The sequence below is a fragment of the Suricata suricatta genome, chromosome 12, assembly GCF_006229205.1.
Source record: "Suricata suricatta isolate VVHF042 chromosome 12, meerkat_22Aug2017_6uvM2_HiC, whole genome shotgun sequence".
In the NCBI taxonomy this organism is placed as follows: Eukaryota; Metazoa; Chordata; class Mammalia; order Carnivora; family Herpestidae; genus Suricata; species Suricata suricatta.
This window is the reverse complement of record NC_043711.1, coordinates 38,949,271-38,968,360: the sequence shown is the minus strand read 5'-3', so window position 1 is coordinate 38,968,360 and position 19,090 is coordinate 38,949,271. Positions and strand designations below refer to the sequence as shown.

The 19,090-nt window shown below is 45.2% G+C and overlaps 1 protein-coding gene across 2 annotated transcripts in view; it reads left to right on the top strand.

Moving 5' to 3' along the window:
* The first annotated feature begins 4,981 nt into the window (after window positions 1-4,981).
* Window positions 4,982-19,090, top strand: part of EDEM1 (ER degradation enhancing alpha-mannosidase like protein 1) — a 30,445-nt gene continuing 16,336 nt past the window's right edge. The window contains exons 1-5 of one of the 2 annotated variants that reach the window (XM_029916453.1): window positions 4,982-5,579; window positions 12,058-12,130; window positions 15,248-15,351; window positions 16,574-16,715; window positions 17,700-17,883. In XM_029916453.1, the coding sequence (XP_029772313.1) occupies window positions 5,062-5,579; window positions 12,058-12,130; window positions 15,248-15,351; window positions 16,574-16,715; window positions 17,700-17,883 (1,021 nt within the window). In that variant the 5' untranslated portion in view covers window positions 4,982-5,061. Of the gene's footprint in view, window positions 5,580-12,057; window positions 12,131-15,247; window positions 15,352-16,543; window positions 16,716-17,699; window positions 17,884-19,090 lie in introns of both variants that reach the window. The other variant, XM_029916452.1, reaches the window with a different exon arrangement.

Sequence of the window (19,090 nt, the reverse complement as noted above, 5' to 3'; positions counted from 1 at the left end):
ATTCCCTTTTGAATATAGGAAGTAGGACATTAATAGATTGCCAGTTGCGGTATTTCCTTCAACCAGCTTTCAGATAATTTACAGTTTTGGCCTACCCTCAGTTTTGTACAGTCCGTATCACACACAGTGTGCTATATTTCTACCTCCTAAAAGTCCATCATTTCTATCTACTGTTACCCAATATGTGAATTAGGTAACTCATTTTTCTATTTGTATCATTTTGTAAGAAAAAAAATTAGTATTTAGCATACCAGTAACTGAAAGCACAGGCTCTCCTTACCCTTCAAAGAGGGTTAAGAATTTCTGTGATTTACACTTTCTCTGTGAACAGTTACCTAAAGGGTGGGTCATGGCAGATAGATGGTGAATATCAGTTCTTAATGGATAATCTCTGCATTGGATTTAGTGGCTTAGTAATTAGAACGGGTGCTGAAAGGAAGCTTACTGCTTTCTAGGTTTCATTTTTTTTTTTTGAATGATCTTTAATAGGTAAGTCACATGATTCAACAACTGAAAATACCTAAAGAATTCTTGGTTCACCCATTGCTGAGTGACCACCCTTTGATCACCACTCTGGCCTTACAGGTAATTCTTAAATCACTTTCTTTAAAAAAATTTTTTTTAATGTTTATTTATTTTGAGATACAGAGTGCAAGTGGGGCAGGGGAAGAGAGACGGAGACACAGAATCCGAAGCAGGCTCCAGGCTCTGAGCTGTCAGCACAGAGCCCAAGGCAGGGCTCGAGCCCATGAACCTCGAGATCATGACCTGAGTGGAAGTCGGATGCTTAACCGACTGAGCCACCCAGGTGCCCCTTTTATCACTTTCATATTTACTTTTCTAGTGTTTTCTTTATGCAAAATACAAAAAAGCAAGTAGAGGTATGTATCTTTTTTTTTTTTTTTTAAATCTCTTTCTTATATGGAAGGTGGCATACTGATTTGAACATGGGTTTTTTTCACTTACTCTGTCCTGGCAATCTTGCTGTATCAATATATAGAGTTCCCAATTCTCCTTCATAGCACCATGGTTCCCATTTCATTTTGTATGTGGTTTTCACTGTTAGAGATTCCAGTTTACCTAATGGTCCCCTGTTGATAGACATTTGGGCTGTTTATAACATGTTGCTGTTGTAAACAGTAGTGCAGTGAATCATGGATGTGTGCAGCAGTTCACAGACCCGTGTCTAGGTAAAAGGGTAAATGCATTTGTCCTTACGCTAGGAGTTGTCAATCTGCCCTTCACAAGGGATGTGCCAGTTTTTAGTTCTACTAGTTCCTGTCCCCTGTGTCTTGTCAGCAGAGTATGTTGACACAGTTCCTGGGTTTCTGCCCATCAAATAGGTGGGAGTGATAATTTATACCATACAATTTTAAACATGAGAAATGTTGCTTTTCTTACACAGCTGAGGGAACAATACTACCTTAATTCTGGAGTTGGATCACCAGATTAATGGATTATAGGTAATTTCTTCCTCCTTCCCTTTTTTGCTTGTCTCCTCCAGCCCCCACCCTGCCTTTTAAAAAGCAAGTATATATTGCTTCAGAAAGAAATAATGCTGAGTTTTAAAAGTTATTACATCACTTGTTTTTTACATTATTGTTTTGGATAATCATTTATAATATAATATATAATAATATAATAGAAACATCCTCCTTTTAATAGACTATTTTAAACCTGATATTTAACATAGGAACCTCTGGGAGTATCCTTGAGCCCTCTGAGGTTATTATGGGGCCAGACCTATTTTCTAGCTTTGCAGTTTTAGGAACCTAGTGCACTGACTGATTCAGACTCACAAGATTGATGCTGGAAACTGTAATGTCTGCCTATTTATTTACAATGGAGGATATCTTTAAAGGCACCAAAATATACCTTCTAGGTCACCTCCTTCAACTATCAAAAGTTAAGAGGAGATTGAATTTGGATCACCTTGTGGGATATAACTCCACATCACAGAGATTTAGGACCGTGACGTATAGAAGCTGCAACAGGTTGAGTTAAATAGAACTGGAGTTAGACTTAAGACAAAGGTCTTTCAGGTGTTATTTTACTGTGGTGAGTTTTAGTCCTTGTCCTAGCTTACATTGTTTCCTTAAACATAACGTTTCTCCTCAGTTAGTGCCTTGAAAATAGGACCGGTGTATTCTTCGAGCAGACCGCAGGTTCATACGTACTAGGTGCTGTTACTAGATGCTGGTCAGTTTGCACAGAGTTTGTGAGTAGTAAGAATAGGGCTCGCTAATTTAGTTCTCAACAACTGCCATATGCTCTGAGTACTTTTTTTTTTTTTTGTAAGTAGGCTTCATGCCCAGTGCAGTATTCAATGTGGGCTTGAAAACACCGCCCTGAGATCAAGCCCTGAGCTGAGATGGAGTCAGACCCTTAGCCGACTGAACCACCCAGACACCCCTGAGTACTGACAGATGAGAAGACCAGGTCCACAAAAATTAAGTAATTTCCCAAGGTACTCAGAGGCCAGAGCTACCATTTGAACACCCGGCAATCGAACTTGAGTCTGGGTTCTTAGCTGTCATCTTTTTAAATCAGTCCCCTGATGCTTTTGTAAGACTGTGCAGAAAACCTACCAGAAAAGTTTCTTAAACAGTTGCTTTTTCAGATGGAGGTTTTCTGATTAGATGGGGTATTGTCCCAATCTTACCAGCCACATTTACCTTGCGGGAGTCCTAGGCTAGTCTAAAAGGCTAGCACAAGATACTGTTTTCTTTTGGTTCAATTTAATTCAAGATGAAACACTTTCCAAACCTGGCCCCTAAATCTTGGACTGTGCCTTGCAGGAAGCTAATGTTAACATTGTTGCCAGTGGGAAACTCTTGGAAAGAGTAGAAAAATCTCAGTCTTCATTTGCTTTGAGAGCTAGTTAATTTGGGTTAAATTTCACTTAAAGGTGAGGAGAGAGACCTGGGCACTACCTCGTTATCCGCCAACAGTAAGTAGTAGCTCAGAGAACTTGAGACTTCTGACCTGATTTCTTCCCTTTTGGCTTGTGAAATGGGCCTAACAATGCTTTCTGTGAAGATTAAAGGAGAATATGTAGGAAAGGATTTTGAAAACCCTAAGACATATATGACTGGCAGCTATTGTCCATTTTTACCATAAAAAGTGTCCCTTTAAAAGTTGGTTTTCTCTGGTTATGAAGAAAATTTTTTGTTTTAATTAGAGCTTGTCTCCAAATGTGAGGACAGGAGCTGTCATTAATGTGGGCTACACTTGATCATGGTGCAAGATCAAAGTTATAACTTTAAAATTTTGCTTATAATAAAATAGCTTAAGAAGGAAGCCTATATAACACATACCTTAATATTCACATTCAGTTTGCAAGTTCTCGGAAGGCAGACCTGAAAGTTTAGGGTCAAGCCCTGAGATTGGACGTCTAGCAGGGTTCCCAGCTGCCTTTCACAGAGGAGTAAAAGCAGAATCTGCCTAGGCAAAAGACCATGCCTGGCTCAAGCTCTCTTTATTCTCTTTAATACTTGGGCAGGCCTAGCTCTCAGGACTTTGGAATAAGGCTCAGCCAACAAAAAGGGCTGTATTAGGTGCCAGTTCCCTTGTGTGTTGTAATGAAATGTTTCTCTGGGCTCCTTCTTGGGCCCCATTACACCTCCTATGTGTTGCAAAAAGTCCCCTGACTCTGAGAATGTGATGACTGTGCCACATGACCACTTAATCGTTTTCTTAGTCACTCCCTTGGTGGCTCAGCCAGTCTCTGATGTGGGTCATACATTAGGCTTTGCTTCCTAGGATTTTCAGAAACTTTAGTATAACAAGCACATGATCTAAATTTGAGGGAAAACCTTAACAGATACCTGCAAATGTAGCAAACAAAAGAAAACAAAACCCCTCAACTGTTGAATCTTTACATGAAAGCCATAGCCCTCCAGAACTGACATTTGCAACCCTCTTAATTATAGGAAGTAGATACAGAGTAGGTAAAGTGATTTGACCAGGAATCTATCCTACACCCCAAAGGTTAGGTCACCACTTTGGTGCGCAGGAGAGATGGTGCGAGTAGGAAGGGTGAGAGGGGATGTGGTTAAATAGATTTGGCACAAATAATTTGGTAGTAGTGGCGGCCTTGATTTTTCACCTCTTCCTTTTTTAAAGACCCTATTTCCGAAACAAAGGCAATATAATCTGATTCAGTATTTCTTGAAATTGCCAGATGCTAAGCACCGCCCACAAGCACTTGTTACACACACATTCCCAAGACCCTCCACTGACGTTTGCTAGGTCTAGGACGGGATCTGGGAATATGTGTTTTACAATCACAGTGAGCAATTCTTACAAATTAAATTCTGACAAAAAAGTATAATTCAGGATGCCGTTTAGTGCAGTCGCTAGCTAAAGGTAGTTATTCCACCCCCGCTGTAAACAGACGATCAAGTTAAAAATCCTGCCTTTGCGAGGCAAAAATAGCTCCTTTTATGAGGATGTGTCCCTTTCCCTCCTCTTCCTTAGGTCATTTGACTGGCACCACCCCTAACCTACAGCTGGAGTGGTTTTCTCCGGGCCCAGCTAGCCCTGAGACACGCTCTACTCTAAATCGGGCGGGGTCGGGGGCCACGTCTCCGTCCGGCGTCTGGGTGGTGCACCCGTGCCGCGTTCCCATTGGCTGGAAGTTTCCTAGCCAGTAGCCAGAGCGGCCCCTACTCGCCACGCCAGCCCTTCTGGGCTCCGACCGCCCAGGGGGCGGGGGCCGGAGGCAGGGGCGGGGCCTGGAGGGCGGGGCAAGAAGATGGGGCGGGGCCTCGCGGCGCTGCGGAAGTCCAGGCGGCCTATGGCTCGGGGGGGAGTGCCCGGCCGCGCCCCACGAGGCCGGGCCGTATCGGGCCAATCCCGGGCTACTGGGCGGGCGAACGCGGGGCCGGGCCGGCTGGCCCGAGGGACTGGGGGTGGGGGACAATGGGTTGGTTCCTGGTGCGTCACGGGGGAGTTCCTTAAAGGGGAAGTGAGCAGGGCTACGGGGCGGGTGCGGGGTGCGGTGGTCCGCGGGGGAGGGCCCCTGCGCTTTAAAATAATGCCCGCGGCGCCCGCGCGACCATGCAATGGCGAGCGCTCGTTCTGGGGCTGGTGCTCCTCCGGCTTGGCCTCCATGGAGTGCTGTGGCTCGTCTTTGGGCTGGGGCCCAGCATGGGCTTCTACCAGCGTTTTCCTCTCAGCTTCGGCTTCCAGCGCCTGAGGGCCCCCGACGGCCCCGAGTCTCCTGCCTTGGGGCCCGCGGGCCGGCCCGGGCCGCCTGGGGGCCCGTCGGGGCCGTCGTGGCTGCAGCCACCGGTCCCCGGGGCGGCAGCGGGGCGGCGGCGGGGTCCGCGGCGACCCAGGCCAGGCGTGTGCGGCCCAGCCCACTGGGGCTATGTGCTGGGTGGCTGGGGCCGCGGCCCGGACGAGTACGAGAAGCGCTACAGCAGCGCCTTCCCGCCGCATCTGCGCGCCCAGATGCGCGACCTGGCGCGGGGCATGTTCGTCTTCGGCTACGACAACTACATGGCGCACGCCTTTCCCCAGGACGAGCTCAACCCCATCCACTGCCGCGGCCGAGGGCCTGACCGCGGGGACCCGTGAGTAGCCGGCGCTGGCTGGACGCCCCGGGCCGCACGCCCCTCGCGCTTCCTTGCGTCCTTCGGGTCTGGGTGCAGCCTTCTGTCTTCAGGGTTCCGCAAGGGATGCCATAACGTTCAGGGTCCAGTGGGCCACACCCGCCCACCTGGGGCCTTGAGCCGACCCCCCTGGAGGTTCTCCTGCGATTGGTGGGGGGCCGGTGGCTCTGTCCCCTTATTCCAGTCTCCCGGAATCTCAAGAGTTACAGGACAGCTGTCCAGTGCAGTCTCTTTTACAGATGGGGAAACTGAGGCTCAGAGACCAGAAGGGACAGTGGCAGTACCAAGGGGTAGCTAACTTCAGGGACTTTTGACTCTCATCTCCATCCCCTTCTCCAGATGAACGTATAATCGAAATGAAAATCCATTGTAGAAACGCAGTTTCAAAACAAGCCCTTACCTCTCCGTGCCGCCCCGCATCCCTGGCTTTTATGTATAAAAATTCGAGAGTTGATTCCGGGAAAGGACTTCCCTAAAGCCAGGCCGTGAGTGCGAGGCAGAGCGGGGTTACAGCCTTTCTCTCATTTACCGGGGCTGCTGCTTAGGCTGAGGATACATACATGAAAAGGAGAGAGAGGGAAGGCAGGGGAGAGGGAGGCACAGAGAGGCTATCTGGCTGAGATTTGGGGTCTTGATACTCAGGCTGTGATTCCCGGGCCGCTGAATTGACTGTCCCCTTTAACTGTCCCATAAATTCCTCCACTCTGGTGGCAAGGTTGTCACATAAGTTCAGCCAGTCCTCCTCTTCCACCAGCCTTGTCTGTGGAGGCCAAGCCACAGGGTCACTGCTGGTGACATCAGAGTCCAAGAGGACAGCACTCCCAGTTAAGGACCTTCCAGCTGGAGGGAATGGGTGTGCTTTGCCACTGACCCTGTTAGACCACATTGGTGACTACCTTCCTGTGGGTGATGGGGGTGGGAGAGGAGAGCTGCTCAGGGCTGTGGCCCCACGTCCTGTGGGTGCCTCTGGACTTTGGGGGGATGTACTTTCCTTCACCTGGGGAAAAAGAAGAGTCCCACCCTTAGTTCTGAAAAGGCAGCCCATATACCAAAGGGGCTTGAAGACTTGTAAAAAATGGTTTGGTTTTTTTCCAAAGTCATATTTTAAATGACAGTTGAGGAGCATGAGTTTTAGTGAAGAGAGGGCACATTTCAGGCTAGTTTCAAGGGACTGTGCCTTTCTAAAATTATAAGAAACTGATGAGTTTCTTGCTTCACTGTATCAGGCTTGGTGCATATAAATATCTTCTATCTCATTTTTTTTTAAGAAAAATGTTTCTTAAGTTTTGAAAAAAATTGCTGGGCCTTTCCAGATCTTTGGAAATTAATGAGTGATTTGTTGGTATTTAAGTGTACCAGACGTTATACCTCTGTATTTTCTGTTAATCTCATTTTTTATTGTTGGAGAAAAAAAAAACATTAAAATTTGAAAAAACTAAAAAGCCTAAAACCCCACCAGACATTTATGTTTCCTGCCAGCGCCTGCTCATATGCCTACACACTTTTTACATAGTTGAAATCAAAGTGTGTGTACATATTTTTATCTTGATTGTATTTTCTTGCTAATGCTTATGGTATTATAAGAAGGGAGAGAGTACTTTCAGTAAGTGCCCTCCTCACTCTCTCTCACAGACTCTTTCCTCAGATTTCCTTTTATGGCATGGACCTAAGGAAAGCAGTTTAATGAGTACTTGTGACACTTTCAGTTTGGAATATGGTGGTCTGAAGAGTGAGTTGATGACATTTGGACGCTTTTCTTCATGAACCTTAGGAACCCTTTGGGGAGTTGGAGCCCCTCTCCAGCAAGGTGACGTGGCGGTTGATTACCTTGCTGGTCCCTGTGGTAGTTTCGAGTGGCGTAGGCCTTTGTTTCAGGATGAAGTCTGCTTTTGAGTGCTTCTTTGATTGTACAGTGGCAGTGTGGGTAAATTGAGGTCAGGTTGCTTTGAGACACATGTATTGCTGTTGGAAAGATGGAGTTTGAAATGTCGAGGTGGTGGTATTTGGGAAGGGTCATGCCCAGAGGTTAGTAGACTGTTTGGTTAATCAATCTTTCACGTCTTTGCGGAGACAATAGAACTCTGGGGTTATGGTGGTCTTGAGTAGATCCTCACATTGGCCACATCCAAGGAGTGGAAAGGTTGATGTTTTTACTCCCCTTTCTTTAACTTAACTCTTTTCAGACAGGTGTTTTCTTACCTTCTTTTTTTAATTGTATCTTAAAAATTTTTTTTAATGTTTTTTATTTATTTTTGAGAGACAGAGAGAGACCGCATGAGCAGGGGAGGGTCAGAGAGAGGGAGATACAGAATCCAAAGCAGACTCCAGGCTCTGAGCTAGCTGTCAGCACAGAGCCCGATGCAGAGCTCAAACCCACGAACCATGAGATCATGACCTGAGCCGAAGCTGGATGCTTAACCCACTGAGCTACCCAAGCGCCCCTAATTGTATCTTTTTTAAAAAAGATTTTGTTCTATGCTTCTTAAAGCTTATTTATTTATTTTTGAGAGACAGAACATGAGCAGGGGAGAGGCAGAGAGGGAGGGAGAGAGGGAGGGAATCCCAAGCAGGTCTGTCAGCACAGAGCCTGATATGGGGCTCAAACCCATGAACCCCAAGATCATTAACTGAGCTGAAATCAAGAGTTGGACTGAACCACCCAGGCACTCTGAGATTTTAAGTAACTTCTATACCCTTCATGGGGCGCAAACTCACAACCCCGAGATCAAGGGTCACATGTTCTACCTACTGAGCCAGCCAGGCGCCCCCAGACTAATATTTTCAAAGAAAGTTTAAAACCAGAGCTTTGTCATTCTGGCTCTGAAACAATATTATAGTTTATATTCCCCAAGTAAATAGCTTGCAATAAAAATTTTTCAGATTTAAAAAAAATCAAACATATTTTAATGATTGTTGTCAAGTGTAGTATTTTAATGACACATTTAAAATATTGAGTGACAAAGCCATTAGAATATTATGTAAAAAGTACAGGAACAAAATATGGGTGCTCAATGTGTGTATCTTTTCTTTCTAGTCAAATTTACTTGACACATCCCTTGCCATGTTTAACTATAGATAGGGAGAGGAGTTAACATGAAGTAAATGAAACCTGAACAGTTTTAAAATAGCAAATCTTTCTGTTCAGCTGCAGATTACTATGCAAAGTCAGTTACTCTCATATCCCCAATTTGGTTTGGAGGATCCAAATTCAGAAGTTTCTTCAAGTAAATTGAATGTTATATTTTTTTGTAATCTTGTGAATAGTAACTATAGTTCAGGCCTTGGGCACGTGACCCTTCTCTGCTTCCTCCCCAGCCATTTGCTATTCAAGGAAAATAGCCAATCGCCTGTGAACAACCTCAACCAATATTGGCCCCCAAACCAGGCATTCCTAGGCACCCTGAGCTTAAGATGGCTTCCTCTGTGTTCTTTTTTCTTTCTAAAATTCTGTCCCACTACAGATTCAGACCTAAGACTTTTTCTGTGATACCATTGAACTTCTGAAGACGATTGTCCTTGATTTACTTGGTTCTCCTTTCAGTTTCTCTCCTTGGAGCTGCTGTTCCACGTTTTAACATCACTTGAGAATTGAGCATGATTGTGTATTCACCTTCCTTTCCCTTTGTATTATCTTCCCAGAGTATCAGTCCCATGGTGCCTCTGTGTGTAGCTAGCACCAGGTAGATATCTGAACAGCTGGGACAGGTTAAGTGTATGTGGGAATTTTTTTTTTTAAACATGTTTTATTTTGTCAGTTACATCATAAAAAATGTCTGTCAAAGGTGTAGTTTTTGCATCCATGTTTTGGGGTGATAAGAACCTTAAAAATTCACAGGAAGAAGGGATGGCTCAGTCGTTTAAACATCCGACTTCAGCTCCGGTCAGGATATCGCAGTTTGTGGGTTCGAGTCGGCTGGAGCCTGCTTCAGATTCTGTCTCGGTCTCTCGTTCTGTCTCTGCCTCTCAAAAAAGAAGTAAACATTAAAAAAATTCACAGTGGGGCAAAGGTCAGGAACAATCACACACAGTAAGTTAAGTGGAGAGTTTAATTCTGGGTCATGACGGTTCAGCCAGCTGGTTATGTGGGAAGGTGTGTACTTGTGAGCCTAGTCTTCTACTAGAAGATGAGACAGTTAGCAGATATGAAGCTGGCTGGCCATCGGTCAAGAACACCTATGGAGAACAGTCTTACCTAGATACTGGGCTGGCATAAGTAGAATCACAATCATATGGTGCTATTAGGCCAAGAGAGTTTCATGGAATCTGCACTTCCCTTCCCACTCCTCTTCCTTTCCTTTTTTCTATGTTGGCACATTTTAAAGACTGCATAGCAATTTTTTGGTAGAAAATAATTAAGAGTGTTTTAATGAACAGCTTAGATTTTTCAGTCAGATTTGTCTGAGTGGAGAAAAGGAACCAACTCTGTTATTCCAAATATTTATTTTCTTTTACTGGGGCATTTCTTAAAAGTGTTAATTGATAGTAACGGCTTGGACACTGTATTGAGAAGTAGGTTTAAATTGGGTCCATTTTAGTTATTAGCCTAAAAGGAAAAGTATTATAAACCACATGAAGGAATGCAGTGATCGAAGTTAGTAACACTTTCCCCCGGCCTATGCAAGTGGAGAGGGTGACATTGGCCCCAGATGAGGGGATAGCTCGGGAGAGGGTGGCTGTGTATGTTTCATACACTATCTAGTTTGGATGCTAAGCGGTGAAGGAACTATTTTCTAATGAGGTGGGTGTTGGAACTCACCCTTTGTTTCTGAGCAGTAGAGCCATGCAGTTAAATATTTAAACCCAACAGGATGTTCTCGAATTGGCAGAATTACACACAAGGGTCTCCCTGTCTACTTTGACCTTCTCCAACTTTCAACATTTCCTGTATGTTTTCTTGCTGGCACTGCCCTTGAAGTGCTTGTTTTACCAATAGCTCTCGTCTTTAGAGGACCTTTTGGAATTATATGAATTTATTTGGAAAGAATCTACAAATAGAAGAAGCAGGTGCAGTTTTGCAGTCATGCAGTGTGCTGGCCTCATGGCTTGTGAGGGGCAAGATGATCCAGGTTCCGAGATCACCCCTTCTCCATGGCTTGTTTTCAAAAGGGTATCTAAAAGCTAGCTCTAAATTCTTTGTCCTAGATTTAGTGGAGTAACACAGCACATAACGTGAGTGGAAGCTCCCATAGGTCAGATGTGAAGTGTCGAAGCTGTGTGTGCCTGCTTCACGTAAGGCTGCTCACCCCGACCAAGGCCACACGGGAGGGTACATTTTCAGAGAGCATAGGAAGTCATCCAGAACAGGGGAAGTGAGACCAGGCCCCATTAGCGTGACTCTGGGAGTAGCTACAGTGGTCTGGGGATGTGCTGGAAGATGTCTGAGTTTCAGTGAATCTGTTGAAGATTAAACTAGGGCTTTTTACTTTGGTCCTTAATAAAAGTAACCTTTTTAAAATTTTTATTAAAAATTTTTTTTAACGTTTATTCATTTTTTTGAGAGAGAACAAGAGTGAGTGAGTGGGGGATAAGGGCAAAGAGAGAGGGAGACAGAATCTGAAGCAGGCTGCCCAGCGCCTGACAGGGGCTCAAACTCACCGAGCCATGAGATCATGACCTGAGCCGAAGTTGGATGCTTAACCAACTGAGCCACCCAGGCGCCCCAATAAGAGTAACCTTTAAACGGCTGTCCCATTTCTCTCTATACTCCAGTCTTTTCACGCTTCCACAGTTACTTTCTGGGCTGTTGGGAATGAGACAGAGGAATGACTCAAGTCCCCAGAGTTTGTCAAGCTGCACTGTTCTCCATCCTTGCCTTTCCCAGATGTTTTCCTTGTCCTTGTCATCGTTTTCAGTGTTATAAGAAGCTGAGTGACTACAGGCCTGAAGGCGGCATCTTAAGATGCTCCAGAAAGGGAAATCGGTGTTTTCTGTGGTGCCAGGAGTCTCACTGTGGCTCATCTCCTCAGAAAGGGTGGAGGTGATGGGGATTCTTTGATTGAATGGATGGTAATGAGAAAATGAGATCAAGAGGTTATTTTCCCAACCAAAGCACAGTGATGATAATGAGAGTGTAATGGAAGGTATTTACTTCTCTTTGTGTGTAACCTGCTGGAGCGTCTGATTTCTATATTAAAGGGTAGCAGGCAGGTCACATGACAGGGCCCTCCTATTTTCATTAACAATGATTTTGAAATGAGAGCTTTATGAAGCCGGTTGGAGAGATGATTGGTGGTGATAAAGCGGTATCTCAGAGAGGGTGCACGAGTCTGGTTCCGCGCCTCCTGACTTCCTGTTGCATGTTTCCTCAGTAGTGTAAGGGTGCGTCTGTTCTGTGGCTCGAGTCCACTTCTTAGTTTCTGATGGGTGTTTAGTTTTATTGTCCTTTTTCTCTTTTAAAATAAAGTACCTTTGTTTAATTTTAATTTTGTTTCTTTTTCAGTTCAAATCTGAACATCAATGATGTCCTAGGGAATTATTCATTGACTCTTGTTGATGCGTTGGATACGCTTGCAGTAAGTGTGTAGCCTTCGTTTTATTTTCTTAATTAATTAAGGGATTTTGGAGTTGAATACCCCAGTTTCCACCAGGGACGGGAATTCCAGGAAACCTGATACTCAAAATGTATTCATAGTGTTGATGACTATTGTTTATTTTAATGACCTTAGTGCTGAGAGCAAGAAAAGCATTCAAGGTTAAAGGAATGGAAATGTGATGCCCTAAAAAAAAATAGAGAAGAAAGGATGATTATCTTGAGGGAACATATTTTTCTCCCAGTTTCCCACTGTTTTATTCCGTAGAGGAACAATGGAGCATTCCCATATAGTTGACGGGTTACTATAGTTAGGATTTCAGAAGTAAAAGATAAGCTCAGGGTGGGTAGGGCCCCTGAAATGGCATTCAGCTCCTTGCTCCCCAGGAGCGTGGCCTGGGCCTGGCCCCAGCCCCTGCGAGGATCCCTAGAAACGCTCCTCTCCTGTGTGTGACTCCATAGTTTGTAGATACTCCCTACTCCACACCTGGGCCGTCAACTTGGGTGCGGCCTTCACGCCCTCATCCTGGGGTTTCCTTCGAGGTGTCTGGGGAACCGAGCCCTTTGAGCAGATCTCCAGAAACACGCTGAAAGCAGGATGGCACTGTGGCACGGTACTCAACCATCCGGCTGTGTGTGACATGTGCTTGCTCTGCTTCTAGGGTCTTTGCTCCCAAGAGCCCGTATTCCAGAGCAGTATGTTAAAACCTTCATCGAGGTGATTTCACAACCTTTTTCCTCCTCTTCACTGTCCAGCACGCCATTAGAGAATTCTTAACCATAGTTGCGCCCAATCACTGCATTTAACAATGGACTCTTGTCTGTTTTAAGGTCCCTGAGAAGAGTTTAAAACTGTCAGGGTTCGAAGTGGGCCATAGTAGCTAAGTTTGCATTACAGCTGCCCAGTGTCTCTCCGGTAGAATCACTGGAACTTGGGAAGAGCTTGAGCGATCGCCCTGTGTCCTTGCAGGCCCGAGGTCTGTGGGAACTCTGAGCTTTCATTCTGCCAGGCCGTGGTTGCATGCCATTTTTGGTTTCCCAATCTCTCCTGGGGTTCTTGCTGCTGCACTTCAGTCATCCGTCATCAGTGATCACAATGTGCCCAGACAAGTATGCTCAGCTTAATTGGAGTTAACTTGCTGAATACACCAGAGGCTGACTCAGACTATAGGCGTTGCTTAAAACAAGAGTCCAGAACTCAGATATGTTATGAAAGACAAAGCATCTCTTCTCCCTGACCTCTCCTATTTGGCCCCTCTTGTGTCTTTTTATCCCCCTGCCTTACTCATTAAGTACAGAGACCTCATTTCTATTATTCACTGCACTTTCCACACCTAACGTCTGTTACATAGTAGGAGTGCAAATATGTGTTCAAAGAATGAATTCCTACAAATCCAGTATTTCCCAACACTATTTTCAAGGGTGTATTCCCTGGCAGGAGACTTCCATTCCCAAACGAACTTGAGAAATTATAACCACAAAGGCTCTGAGAAGTTCTGCAATAAAGAAGCTGATTTAACTCTTTCTTCCCACCCCACGTTTTCTTAAGCCCGAGTGAATGATTTCATAGCCTGCTCACTCTGCTCTGTAGCTGCCTAAAAGGGTAAATTAGAGTATGTAATTGAAAGTCGCTGGCTTTTTTCACCATGCCCCACCTGATCTGAGATCAGATCACCCTCTGCAGCTGCTAACAGATACTGTTGCTAGTGAACATCTGTAAGGGAAGAAAGCCACTTCTGTGGTTTTCATTGTAGAATATCCGGTGCTGAGTGTGCTAGCACTCCAGGCTTATTTTTCAGGTGTCACTTCAGTTGAGGGTTTCTTGATCTCTGGTTAGCACTTTAAACAGACTCTAACAGATGTGCTGTGCAAACATTCAGAAGGTAGCAAGCCCCTGACCACTGGCTGCAACTTGTGGCATTGTTGCATAATCTTTTAAAAAGAAAGAACTAAAAGTCAGGAAAGAAACGTCTGTACTTGCTCCACCTGTTTAATAGTGAAATAACAGTGAAGAGGGGCAAAAAGATGCGCTAGACCAATCCTGGGAAATACGGCAGACACAGAAGTCGTGTCTGGATGAAATTATTTGTTTCTCCTTTGTGTGTGTCTTGATGATGTCCTTGTAGTACCAGGATTGTCCTAAATTTTTGAACAGAATGAAAGCATTTTGATTTAGTTAGTCTGTAAAATTTTATGCCTAATTTGCACTTCCTATAGGAGAGAGCAGCTTAGCATGAGATCATATTCATGCACCCAAAATAGAAACCGTAATTTTAGATCGCTCTTTAAAAGGGACATGGAGCTGATCATTTGTATGTTTTGTTTGTTTTGAATGCCGCTGGTTTTATGCTGTTCTCCAGAAGATAATGGTCCAATTTCTCAAAGTGTTTAGGCATCTGGATAACAAGCAACAAGTCCATTTCCCCAGATGTCTTGATCTCCCAGGAGCCAAGCACCCAAGCTGCTGGTTTTTTTTGAGGAGCACCGGGAAAGTTATGTTTTTGTGGCATTTATTTTTACTCATGTTAAGAGTTTTAGGAACTCTGGCGCCCTGCATGCTGAATCAGATCAGACTGAAATTTGAGGGAGAGTAGAGTGGGAAGGTGAGGGTTACTCATGATTCCTGAGGGACTACTTCCCAGTTTTACTGTTTGGAGATAAGATTCTTTTTTTTATTAAAAAAAATTTTTTTTAATGCTTTATTTTTGTGAGAGAAAGAGAGACAGCATGAGCAGGGGAGGGTCAGAGAGAGAGGGAGACACAGAATCTGAAGACAGCCTCCAGGCTTTGAGCTAGATATCAGCATAGAGCCTGATGCGGGGCTTGAACCCATGAAGTATGAGATCATGACCTGAGCCGAAGCTGGATGCTCAATCGACTGAGCCACCCAGGCTCCCCTGGAGATAGGATTCTTGAGTTGCCATCCATCCGGGAGTATATTCTAAGAGATAGCTTTGCTTTCTCTACCTTTTGTGTTTTCGCTTCTCCCATGGGCGGCGAAGCCACGTGCACACATTTAGGCCAAGTGGCCCAGCTCCTGCCATCTTGGAGCCCCGTTCATTTCAAGCTGTGGTAATGGTTTGTGTTCCTCTTTTTAAAGATAATGGGAAATTCATCCGAGTTCCAGAAAGCAGTCAAGCTAGTGATAAACACAGTCTCATTTGACAAAGATTCCACCGTCCAAGTCTTCGAGGCCACGATAAGGTAAAACAGTACGTAAAATGGATTGAAGGATGCTTCTATGTGGGGGCGAAGGAGAGGAATTCCTGTGAGGGTCCCCCAGCTGTGAGATCCAGGTTGAGAGTCTGTGGAGACCTTACGGGTACTGTGACTGTCTTTCCTCTTCCTTTTGGGCTTTATCAACAGTGGTACAGTTGACATTTCAAAGTAACTACATTTTGGGCTGAAAAGAAAGATTCACCTAAGCTTTCATGAAGGTGGGAGAGAGGTGTGCTTTTAATGTACATTTTCACTCCCGCACTTCGCATCTGTCTGGTTTCCTTCCTTCACCAGGTCCTAGGAAAACCCCTGCATATTTCTGAAGGAAATGAAAGTTTCGCGTGTTACCTACCACCCACAGAGGACCTCTGCTTACCATTCGGGTGTATTTCCCCTTTTCCCTCTCAGTGCAACTCCTTCTCTGCCCCGCCTCAGCACCTCCCTCCATGTCCCACATTCCATTCTGCTTCTTGCCTCTTTATTGCCTCTTGATATATTGTGACTATTTTACTATTTCATTTAAACTTGTTGAAAATTACATTACTACATACCATTCCGGATGCATCATTTCAAGTTATAAAGACATTTGTGCTGAAACACGTCATGATGTGTCTGAGATCACTGGAGTGGCGCATGAGTTTCTGGCCCTTAGGGACAGGGATGATGGGAGCGGGTGGCCTTCTGCCTCTGAGCAGGTCATTTTCTCCTCCTCACCTTCTCAACTTCCTCACCTCGCCTCATCACCACAAGTTGGACGATTTCTGAGCTGTTTGGCAGCCCAAATAGGACAAGCGACTTAGTATTTGTTGTCTTGCCCTTTCCTGTTTGTTAGACGGTTACGTGTTTTTTCCCCATGTGAGAGAAATCCAGAGTATCAAGGTAATGTTTACTCTGAGGACGGTTAGGACACTCCCTTCTGATGAGGTGATTGAGACTGCCAGCTGTTAGGTACTTTGCGGGAGAATCTTCACAGCTCCAGACGAATGTTCTCTTTCTCCCGTGCAGTAATGTGGTTAACTCAGAATCAGTCGTTTATTATTAGGGCTGCAGAGAACTTCTAGAAGCCATTAAGTTCAGTCCCTCTGCTTCCCGACCGCTCTGAGTTCACGAGGGATTTGAGACTGCTTCTGTCCCTCGGAACTTATTTTTGTGTTCGTCTTGTCATCTTGACTTCTAGGGTCCTAGGAAGCCTTCTTTCTGCCCACAGAATAATCACTGACTCCAAGCAGCCCTTTGGTGACATGACAATTAAGGATTATGATAATGAATTGTTGCACATGGCTCATGACCTGGCTGTGCGGCTCCTCCCTGCTTTTGAAAACACCAAGACCGGAATCCCTTATCCTCGGGTAGGTGGACTAGTTTGACACCTCAGTATCTTTTTGAATTAAGACTCTTTTGATTATCTTATTTGGGGAAAGGAGGGAGGTGATGTCAAAGAAGAAAGCTGTGTCCTAGAGAGAATTTGACCCTAAATGCGATGCAGATGTTTTCTAATTTGTTCAGCATTTACTGAGCATTTACTGAGCATCTACCGAGTGCCAGACAGCAGTGGCATCCCTGATTCTTTCCGTGAAAGAACTTCATGTTCCCGTGCTCAGTATTGTTAAAATCTTCTGCATGTGAGATTTCAATCCCCTGCTACAAAATAGCATGGGGAGTTTGTCTTTGTTTCTGACTGGAGTACATTTCCCCAAAGACCCTCATGTGTATACTGTAGGATCCTGATGAATGTTCTTCTCTGGGGTGTTTCACATGGATCTTTCAAATAAAAGCCTGCACAGGCCAGCAAGTTAGCTGCTAATTTACATGCGAGATCTGGAATGAGATTATATCCTGTGGCACCCGATTTGCTGAGCCCAGAACTCCCTGGGGTAGTGAGTCAGCCATTTAGGTAAGCAGCAGAGAATTGCCAGACCACAGAGCCTCCGGGATGGAACAGGCTGCCACATTCTCCCTGTGTCTCCTTTCCCTCCCGGTCTGTGACTTGTTTATGTTCGCTGAGCAGGGCTGAGTTCCTAGTAGGTCACTTGAAGTTTGTAAGGGGTTCGACAGCAGACCTAATGCCAAAGCCTGGTGCTCTGTAACAATGTAGAGAATCTGCTGGAAGGAGATGCGTTAGTGAATAGCATTGTAACGATTCCCCTAAGACTTAACTAAAGTAAGGTGGTGGTAGTCTTACGGTCATGTATGTGTAACATGGAAAGTGGTGAGCTGAATCCTACTGCAGTAAGTGTGGGTCATCAGTGGACTCTGGTGGCCGTGACCTGGCCTTCTAGCCCTGAGGGTTCCTCAAGTTTTGCCACAAACCCTTTGTCTCTTTTTGTCCCCAGGTGAATCTAAAGACTGGCGTCCCTCCTGACAGCAATAATGAGACCTGCACAGCGGGAGCCGGCTCCCTCCTGGTGGAATTTGGGATTCTGAGCCGACTTCTGGGGGATTCTACATTCGAGTGGGTGGCCCGGCGTGCTGTGAAAGCCCTTTGGAACCTGCGGAGCAACGATACGGGATTATTAGGTGTGCTGGCTGCTCCTCGGGCCCACCTTCGTTCGCGCTTCTCGGGGGCTCTCCCCGCCTCCACTCCTGTCTTGCACACGAATCTGACAACTAACCCCTCTGAACGAACGGCCCTCGGTGTCTGCCGTTTCGGTTTCTCTGTGGGACTTTCTGCTTAGAGTGAGGCTGTAACGTTTGATGGGAAACAATAATGCTTTTGCTGTTTGAGGGTTCCCTTCTGATTTGAATCCTTTGGCAATTCCACTTGACGATAATTGTTAGTGGAAATGCTGTAAGAACTGCCTCTAAGGCAGATTATATTGTTTCAATATGAGGCTCTAAATATAGGAATTTAGAGTTACTGGTAGAGTGGCTTTAAAAAAAATCTAGGCATGGGGCACCTGGGTGGTTCAGTCGCTTAAGTGTCCAGCTTCAGCTCAGGTCATGATCTCCCAGTTCATGAGTTTGAGCCCTGTATCAGGCTCTGAGCTGTCAGCATAGAGCCTGAGGCCTGCTTCAGAATCTGTGTCTCCCTGCCTCTCCTCTGCTCATGCTCTGTCTCAAAAATAAATGAACATTAAAAAAATACTACAAAAATCTAGGCACATGGTAGGAGGTTGCAAAGCCAGATTAGGGGCCCCTGGGTGGCTCAGTCAATTAAGTGTCCAACTTCAGCTCAGGTCATGATCTCACAGTCCGTGGGTTTGAGCCCCACATCGGGCTCTGTGCTGACGGCTCAGAGCCTGGAGCCTGCTTCAGATTCTGCCTCCCCCTCTCTCTGCTCCTTTCCTACTCATACTGTATCTGTCTCTGTCTCTCTCAAAAATAAACAAACATTAAAAAAAAAAAAGTTAAAAAAAAAAGTATAAAAACATTATGGGATCTCCTGGCTGGCTCAATTGGTTGAGCGTCTGACTTTTGATTTTAGCTCAGGTCATGATCTTACAGGCTTGGGGGTTTGAGTGTGGAGCCTGCTTGGGGTTCATTCTCATATTCTCTCTCTGTCTCTCTGTCTTTCTCTTTCTCTCTCCCTCTCCCACCCCTCTAACCCTCCCTGGCTCATGCTTGCATTTGTGCATTTGCACACTCCCTCAAAATAAATAAATAACTTAAAACAATTATTGTGGGGGTGCTTGGCTGACTTAGATGGTAGAATGTGCGATTCTTGATCTCGAGTTGGTAGGTTTGAGTCCCATATTGGGTGTAGAGATTATTTAAAAATAAAATC